The 9,438-nt window shown below is 46.3% G+C and overlaps 1 protein-coding gene across 1 annotated transcript; it reads right to left on the reverse strand.

Moving 5' to 3' along the window:
* Nucleotides 1–5,196: 5,196 nt before the first annotated feature.
* Nucleotides 5,197–8,647, reverse strand: LOC119219582 (serine/threonine-protein phosphatase 1 regulatory subunit 10-like). Its single transcript, XM_062558602.1, has 10 exons — nt 8,030–8,647; nt 7,884–7,934; nt 7,632–7,737; nt 7,401–7,504; nt 7,162–7,295; nt 6,558–6,717; nt 6,331–6,474; nt 5,709–5,760; nt 5,475–5,550; nt 5,197–5,394 (listed from the first exon to the last, which is right to left on the reverse strand). The coding sequence occupies exons 3-10, from the start codon at nt 7,727–7,729 to the stop codon at nt 5,197–5,199; spliced, it is 966 nt and encodes a 321-aa protein (XP_062414586.1). The 5' UTR covers nt 7,730–7,737; nt 7,884–7,934; nt 8,030–8,647.
* Between the last annotated feature and the right edge of the window lie 791 nt (nt 8,648–9,438).

The raw sequence follows: 9,438 nt of genomic DNA on the forward strand, positions 1-9,438 counted from the left end.
AATTCTGATCCCATCCCTTGTAATTGGATTTGAATTACTCCAAGATTGCTTTGCCTTGGTAATCTGTTGATGAGCTTCCTTAATATGTGCATAGGAGTGGGTCAGGCTCAACAACTGTTCAACAACTGTTCAACAACTGTTGCACGTGTGCACTGGCATTTTTTGTCACAATGTGAGTATCCCAATCATTCCAAATTGACTGCCACTTGATAATGAAACAAAAAAAAAAGTGTTACAGTTCAATATGGACCATCCATTGTAAGCTACAACTGACACTCAACCATACAAGTATTGTTTATGTCTGACCATAATTGATGGAAAAAAATTGCATAGATTTTGCTGAAACAAAAAGATGTGCCTATAGAATCTGAGAAGTATAAACAAATTCATGTAAATAATGTGTAATCCAGGATTTGTGCATTAAAAAAAACACATGATAGATATCCACTACCTTTCCAAACAGACATTTTGTCACGGTTTGGATTTACTTCCTGTTTTATTTTGTAGTTTCATGCCTCGTGTCCCTGGGTTAACTTCACTTCCTGCCTTGTCCTGTCTTCCCCTGTGATTGTCTGCAGTGTCCCTGATTGTTTCCACCTGTGTCCAATCACCTGCACCTCCCCTGTGTGTTCTGCGCACCTGGTTGCGTCATTCTATGTCCTGTATGAATTTATGGTGCTGGGCCCCGTCTGCGTTTTGGCCCCCTTGGCCTTTTTTGATTTCGCAGTTTTGAATATTAGTATATTTTGAATATACTTTTTCGTTTGGGTCTTCCTTCCTGTCTCTGTCAACTCCGTTCCTGACACATTTAAACTTGATTCAATGCGCACACTTAGACCGACACTTCAAGCCAACTGAGTTAGCCGCATCATTTTTAGGATAAGATTACATAGATCAGGCAAACTAACAAACTGCTAAGGTAATGGATATTTTACAGCCATCTTTTGTTGATGGTCTGGTTCAATGAGGGTTTTACCGGCGACAAGTTTGCAGCATCTATTGAATCCGGACTGTTTTCTTTCTGTACAATGTTCTGTACAAGGAGGCTTGCGCTGAAAACAATGTTTTAAATAGATCGTACAACCATGTCATCTGGCCATTCATTTGTTGTATATTTTTGAGGTGTAATTGCATGCATGTAAATGGCATGCTTATACACTCAAATGTGGGTCTGTGGGGCTAAAGAATCGATATGTCAACTGCCGCATCTTAAAATATTATTCAAATATAATATAGCAAGTATTCTTGCTGATTCAAATGTTTTAAGAGCAAATGTGTGTTGTGATTTGAAACCTTTTAATCTGAAAACTTTCCCAGTCATATTCATCCATCCAAATATTGTAATCACATCAGGCCAAAAAAATGTCTCTGAAATCCCAGCGACATATCTAAATTTGGAGCGACAACTATGGAGAAGCACATGTTAAGCATTCTTTGGGCTGTAAACACACTCCGCCTATGCTCAGATGTTGACACGGTAGGAGATTACGCTCCACAGTTAGGACATTACTGGAGACGGAGGAAACCCAGACAGCGGTCACAGCGTCATGCAGGCGGCGGGCGCCGTTTGTTGTCTCTTATATACTGAGCGTTATGAGCAACTGGAGTGAAGTCAGCAAGCACAAAGGAGGGTCAATAACGTGAAGTGATCTCCCGGCTCAAGAGACTCGGCCCCGGTCCAGCCATTGTTGAGAGGTGCCTTTTCATTTTTTATTTTCAAAGCAGGCATGCAATCCCGTTGTCTGCAGTCACGCTCAAACCTTTTGAGTATTTCCTGTAGAGTAATCAATAGGACAATGGCCGCAAGCGACTCCGCAGTCGTAAAGAAGGGGGAGGCATTGAGGGGTCAGCTAGTCAGGGTGTCTTCGCTGAATGATTGGATAAGTTTGTATATGCAACTTGATTGCAAACAAACTGTGAACAATGTCATTTCCAGAACACCAAGGAAGCATTTGCCACTGATATTTTTCCACCTGTGACCTTGAGAATCCAGCATCAAGGACTACGTATCCCACACCCCACACCAATCCCACATCCCAACGACGGGAGTCTGACGAGCAAAAGAAACCAGGACTGATTTGGCGAGTCTGAAGACCCACAGAATTTAAAGGGAACTTTTACTCCTTCGAACATTGTCATGAAATTGAAACGCACAAACGATTTCCAGGCTGACAAAGTATGAGCCCTGACGAGAGCAGAGAACATGAGCTGCACCAGGGACGCGGTAGACGATGGCTTTCTATCTGAAGCTCGCGACCGCCTTGTGTCTCGCCCGCGCAGTCCTGAGTGACCCCCGTGTGCCCTTTTCGGCGGTTTCCGCCTACACGAGGCGCGGCTCTGTCAACTCTGTCCATCCGGTGCCGAGCTTTCGGACCGAGCCCCAGGGTCCCTGAGGCTGGTCTAGAGCGTCGGCGACGAGATCTTCACCCTCGCGGCCCGGGGCGCCTCGTCGAGAAAGGTCATGGTCGACGCCGTCGGCGGCGGAAGACTTGGGTTCAGCGGGACGTTCCCCCGACTTGGAGGCCGTCATCGAGAATCTGATCTCCGAAGACATGGGCCAGTACTTGCGCTTTTACTCGGGGCGCGAGCCGGGGTTCGACCTGTCCTTGGACCAGCAGGGAATCGGGTCGGTGCTCCTGGTGGTGGCGGGCCCTCCTCCTTCCCAACATTCACGCAAGTTTCCAAAGGGCTGCGGGCCGAAGGGGGGGGGTGTAACGCAAGCTAAAACACGCCGCGGGCTAAACACCTTTTTTTCTTTTTTGCTGTTCCTGACAACAACTACAACAGGTACGGCGAGCGGGGGCGACGGCTCGGCTGCTGGGAAACGCCATTGTCATAGGGCGCGGTAGCCGCGTAGTCCGAGTGGTGTGTGTGTGCGCAAGCTTTTCTCAATCCCTCACAACAACAAAACAACAACCGTCCCTGTGTGTGTGTGTGTCTGTGCGCACCCGGCGGCCCGACGCCGTCATTTACGAGGACATGCGCCCAACCATCGTGCCCTTTCACGTGACGCGAAGGAGGACCCAGACCCTCGTGCGACGTGTGTTTTCCACGTAAATGAGCATCCGTCCCCGTCTTCGCACGCTTACACGACATGACACGGAGTCGCGTTACGTAGTCGTATTAATTGTATCACATATCGCAATACGACTTTAGCGTCTGTGTGGGTGTGTGTGTGTAAAAATAAAAGGGTAAAACCAATCTCCAATCTCCACGTGTCGTTGCCTTGTGTAGTGTATAGTAGATTTGAGGGGCCTTGTCTAACAGGTACATAATTTAAAATGTATTTAATATAATCAATTTGGACGATCTGGACTCCTCCGTACTCCTCCAGCTCAGGAACCTCCTCAGCCGGACTGACGCCTCACTCGGTCCCGGTAGTGCTCCCCCCTTCTCGGTTGAGCTTGAGGAGGAGCTTCCTCAGCCTGTAGACCTCCTGCTGGGTGAAGTGGCCAGCTCCCTTCTTCATGCTGCCGTGTCGGGCGGAGCGAGCAAACTTCTCAAGGTCAGAGAAGTAGTCCCCCAGCCTCACTCCCCTCTCGTTCTTGGTGGCCAGCAGGAACTCCTTCACCTGCCCCACCCCGTACCTGCTGGAGACCGTCCCACCTGAGGAGACGCTGATGGCAGAGCCCCACCCCGAAGAGGAGTCGGACTCCCCACCCCCCGCCTCCCCTCTGCTCGACACCCCTCCCCTCTTTGCCTGAGAGCCTCCTCTACTGCCCCTCGTCTTTCTCTTCAGGTGGGGGACCTTAAAGCCCACCCCCCCTCTTCCATTTCCTCCTCGCTGTCGGAGACGCCCCTCTCACGAACGGGCGACCCTCGAACTCTTTCACCATGGTTCTCTCGACTCACCCCACTCGTCCCCTCTTTCATACGGTCACACAAGAGACTTGCCCTCTGGGCACACCTACACTCACCCCCTCCCTCCTGTGATTGATCAGCTGGACTTAGCCCATCCCCTCCCCCACCTGACTGACCGGTTGGGCCCCACTCACCCCTTCACCCAACTCCCCACCGACCTCCTGGGCTTCACCAGCAACGTCTTCCTCCCTGGACTACTGGAGGGCGGGGGTGAAGGCTCAATGCGTGACGTAGGTGCGTACGTACGTGCGACTACTGGAGGACGGGAGGACATCGGGGGGTTAACCACATGTGTCTCCAAGCATGTCCTTACAGCTCACACAGAAAGTTAGTAGCTTCTGTTTAGCGACCGAAGCCATTACTATCGGCGTCCGCCATCATAGACAGACGAGGCGGCAAACATACACACTCATAACACGGTCTAATTCAATGTCCCTTAATGTCACAGTCGTTAACTAAAGCTCTAATAACAGAAACTACTGACGTCTATTACCGGGGTTCTGATTATGGCCAGCTTACCTGTAGGAAATGTGAAACACAGTTCAGATCAGGCGCTGTAGCATGAACACTCGTTCACCACGTACTGACTTCTACTTCGACGCTACTGGCGTCCGCTACTGATACCCAGTCAAGTGTAAAGCTTAGAGCGCCCTCTGTTGGCGAAGCTGAGTTAAGCCAGACTAATGTCACCCATTCAAGCACATTAATTCAGAATCCTATTGTATTTAGTGTATATTATACACAATACAGACAGTAGTTACCTCGTGTTTCTAGACCTTAGTTCAAATTTTAGAGGGGGGGGGGGGGCAAATAATCGACACAAATAGTTAACACATAGTGCCACAGTTGCGTTTTTCATACCATCACGGTTTCGCATTAAATCATTCTAGGATGTTTTGATTGATTGATTGATTGGATGGCCCTCCGTGGAAGATTTTCCCCCGGCCGCCACTAAAAACCAATTAGTATATTTCTCGGTGGACTACAAAGAAACCTAGCGACAGTTGACTCTCCACAACCTGTACCGTTGGACTGTACAAGAAATTGGAGGAAAAGACGATGGCGCCAACGTGAGTGCGCGCTTCCTTTGCTTAACCCTCCTGTTATGTTCGTTTCTTAGGTACAGCAATGATGTTCCTGGGTCAATTTGACCCGGTGCATGTTAAATCATCCAAAAGATGTCAGAAACCAAAAAAACCTATGAAATATAGTTTTTACCTCATCATCAACACCTTAACTAACAATTCAATCAGTTTTTAATGGAATGAAGTTATTTACTCCTCCATAAATCATAGTTAAATTAGGATAACTCACTCGTTTTAATAAAAAATAACATTATTTATTGACAGTGGGAGCCACGGGGTTGCTGACTGTGGGTGTGGCCTGTGGGCTGCGAGAGGTGTTGCTCAGGTTGCCCATGAGGTTGGCCAGCACCGGGGGCAGCTTGGAGCTCTCGTTCAGGGCCAAAGCGGAGCCGTGCTGAGACACCGTGTCCATGGGCTCAACATATCCGTCCTCCTGCGTGGTGGAGTCCTACATGGACAAAATGTGTTCATTGGAAGGAAGCGATAGGAAGGCCAACAGTGTGCAGTGCGTGTTGTGAAAGTACTAACCTCGTCCAGAGGGATGAGACGGGGCGGCATGGGCTCGTAAGGCTCCGGGTCTGGTTCATGTGGACTATCGGGCACACTAGTAACAAGACAATTTGGAAAATCATTAGCATACATTTGAGAGCATTTTCTGTGGAGAATTCAGAGTAAAAAGAACACTGAAAAGGTTTTCCCCTTCAGGCCTTTATCTACTTTCTATTTTCCACCCTGCTCTAAAAAAACAGGCTCAAGCCTTACCTCAGCTCTGGTTTGGCAGCCTCACCAAAGTCCTTGATCTTGTTGACGTTAACTGTGAATTAAGTGCAATCAGATGAGTCATGAGACGGGTTGGTTAATCAACATCAGGTGTCCTATTGGTGGACACAGCGCCCCGTCAGCAACAACGTCAGTGTTCTCCGTTCGGCAGACGTGGGCCGGGGATCAACTACACTTTACCTAAACCCCCACAATGCTATTGAAATAATTCAGGACGTTTTACCGACATTCTTATACACGATATGCGATCAATACATTTTGGATATTTTGACATTGTACTTCAATAAAGTGACTAACAGACACTTTAGTGAGGCCATGACGCGCTTAGGCTGAGTTCTGTGTGAAGGTGTGAAGTGTATCATGATGTGTTCACACTGTTGGTGATCCATAAATCCAGTTGGACATGTTTTCATCACAATGTAAGGAAATATTAGGGAGGGACCTAGAACCTGTTTACAACACCTCTTAGTTGGACCTCAAAGTTCTATCTGCTCCCTTCTCTCTGCTGTGCCGATCCCGTGTTGAATCCGGACCGTGATACGTATTAAACCTCGAGCTGTAGGAAAGCGATAGCTGAAAGTCTCACAGGAGTGAGATGTCTTACCTCTCTCTGTCTCATCCAGATCAAAGTAGAAGTAGTGTTTGAGCTGCTCCTCGTCGGCCCAGTGAACGGTCTTCTTCTTCTTGCCTTTCTTGGTCAAGTTCTCTTCTTCTCCCCGTGGTTCTGCCAGAGCGTTGGGCTTCTCGCCTACAAAGAAAAGGGACCACGTCAGGAGATGGACAATTGTCAATGAACTTCACTAAGATCATCATCATCAAAAAGGACCATACCGTTGTCAGAGACCTCGGCCTCCTCAGAGGGAACGGGGGTCCCAGGCCGCTCCGGCTCCTGGTTTTCATCAGCAGGAGTGATGCAAGCAGATGTTTCTGGAGATGACAGTTTTGTAGAAGATGAAGAATACGAAGAGGGTTTGCTGTCAAATGGACTTCCCTGCAAACAAAGAGTATTGGAACTTTCACTTGAATGCAAAAAGATTAAGTTAAGTTAACAGCTTAAAGTTCTTGGAGTCTGACTTTCCTATTTCCTCACTTCAATGTGGAATGTTTGGTTCAAATTAAATAAACCGTAGCACTAACAAATGATTAGTAGCACTTAAATTGTACTTATAATGGCACTTTTCTATAACATGTTTTGTAACTGCTTATTTGATGACAAATGTACTTTCTTGTTACTTGTTCTTCTGAGTTTGTATCTCTATGTGGAAATGCATTTATTGTACGTCGCTTTGGATAAAAGCGTCAGCTAAATGACATGTAATGTAAATTCAAACTACATTTATTCTGAGGGCAATATATTTTCAAGTCAAATTTTCGGAGCCTTCTTTTGATGAACAATGTCCAGAATTCCTGCTGTTGGAATGTGATGGGTGCGTACCTTGTTAGACGTGGGGGAGACGGCCTTGGTATTGGTATTGGGGGTGGGGCCAGCACCAGATTTCTTCTTCTTAATCTTAATCCCAGGCACTGGAGCAGAGTTCAGAGCATCCAGGAACCCTGTGCACTCCATTGCTAAGAGCAGAGAACATCACACACACACCACCATCATCATTATCATCATCGTCGTCATCATCATCTTACAGGCATTTCAAATAGGACCGCGGGTTTCAAACATACGTTGTGCTGGAATGATCTTCACTTTGATCTCTTTGGCAGAGTTAGAGGGGGTGTTCAAAGGCTTGTATTGTTTCTCCAGAGGTGGAGCATCTGCTGGACCAAAGCTATTGAAGGAAAAGGGACACAAAAGGAAAGATTGAAGCATTGGCCAACAGGTGGCAGTCCTGAGCCAGTGGTAGGAATCCACCCCAGGACGGTGCTGTATTATCAGAGACAGAGAGGGTCCTGTACCATGGCCTCTTGAGGACTGGAGGCTTGATGTTGTACTTTTCGCCCAGCTGCAGGGCGGTTGGCGTCTTCTTTGCAGGCGCCATGCTGGGAGTGTCCATCTCCAACCCTACACAACAAAGAACATATCCATTATTTACACAGAGAAGATGTAAATGACAGCCCCCAGGTGCAAACAAGTCAGTCAGTACATGAGCGGGATGCACATTTTATCTTTATACAAGTATTTCCTGTTTGAAATACAAGCTCAAAGACCTTCAGTGTCGCACTCTTGCTCAGCTGCTTTACCAGCTTGGCTGTGTTGTTCTGAAAGCACATCGAGGCAAAGACATGTCAGACACTACAGTGAGTGTTCTAGTGGTGGATGGAGCAGTGTTCTGGCGGATGGACAGAGACAGTACCTGTTTGAGGTGGTCCACTTTGAGAGGCAACTTTTGCAGTGTGAGCAATCCACCAACTCTGATAAACCTGGATGGAGGAGAGCAGGGTTCGAAATGACTTAGGACTCTTGGGGGGTCCCCTAAAATGTAACTATAAAAAATACTGAAGACTACCTTGCTACACTATATACTGCAGGCAAAATTATATTGACACATTTTGAAGGTGAGATAATGGTCTTGGGATGTTTTTCATGGTTTGGGCTAGTCCCAGTATTGTAGTGGTGTCTGGAGAAGTGGATTGGTTATAATCAAACAGGTAACCCTCTAATTCTGGAGCAACAAAGTTACAGCACCTTATATAAATCCCCGACATGACAAAGTGGATAACAGGTCATTCTTTCCTTGAGCAAGGAAGTTAACTAAGTTACCTAAATCCACCAGGTGTCCTCACTATGGCAGCACCATGCACATTCAAAGGGTTTGATCAAATACAAATGGCATTTCTCATCCCTTATGTTAGTGGAATTTGTAAAACAACTAGCCGCTGGATTGAATAATAATGATGTCTATAAAGACTGTACCTACATTAGATATGACAATAATCCAATAGTAACCACATTATTCAAAATCAACATGTTAAGTGACCAGGCACATTTTATTTATTTGTTAACAACTTCATCAGGTTAGTGTTAACTGGGGTTGGACCTACAGGGCACCCCTGCTTCTTTTTTTTTAGTTAGTAAAAAAAAAGGAAACGATAGTCAGCTCAACATTAAATGAATTATTAATAACTTATAACAAAAACGTATTTCACCAGTAAATTACTGTTAAACGACAAAAACAATGGGAAAGGGGTATTTTACAACAACTTTGAATGCAGCACAAGGCTGGAGAGGCGAATTTCAAGTGAACCAACAGCTGTTTGTTTTTCAGACAACGGCAGCTACAGACTGTTCAGTGAAACACAGACACACTTTTACACCGTTTAGCTTGTCAGTATCTTAACCGTGGTTTCTCCATTGACATATTTTATATATATATATATTAGGGTAGTAGTACTTTCAGAAATTCAGGTAGCCTATAAGTAAGTAGACCTTCTGTAAACTAGGTTTTTTTAAGTAGACCAATACTTTCAAGTACATTCAGAACATTGGTTATTTTTTCAGACGTGGACTTAGTTACCCTGGTCCTTAAACCAGTCATCTGGTGCAGTGTGGGTTGGGTGTGGGTCCATGTACTCGGAGTCGGGCTAACGTCCACGCTAGCGGCTAATTGTTTTGCGTTGAGGTGATACTTGAGGCTCGATGTGAATTCCTTGTTGCACAGCTTGCACACAACCACGCTCTTATCGACGCTTCCATCCGTGTGTTTATTATAATAAGATTTCCCATTCACGGGGCCAACCGACACGGTCTCATCAGCTTCTTCGT

The sequence above is a fragment of the Pungitius pungitius genome, chromosome 17 (assembly GCF_949316345.1).
Source record: "Pungitius pungitius chromosome 17, fPunPun2.1, whole genome shotgun sequence".
Lineage (NCBI taxonomy): Eukaryota > Metazoa > Chordata > Actinopteri > Perciformes > Gasterosteidae > Pungitius > Pungitius pungitius.

Bases quoted from the DNA above. Each gene is read 5' to 3' on its own strand.
- LOC119219582 (XM_062558602.1), bottom strand. From the start codon at position 7,729: ATGGACACTCCCAGCATGGCGCCTGCAAAGAAGACGCCAACCGCCCTG. The intron at 6,475-6,557 runs GTATGGTCCTTT...TTTTCTTTGTAG, and splicing joins GGCCGAGGTCTCTGACAACG to GCGAGAAGCCCAACGCTCTG. The intron at 5,395-5,474 runs GTTAGTACTTTC...TTGTCCATGTAG, and splicing joins GTCTCATCCCTCTGGACGAG to GACTCCACCACGCAGGAGGA.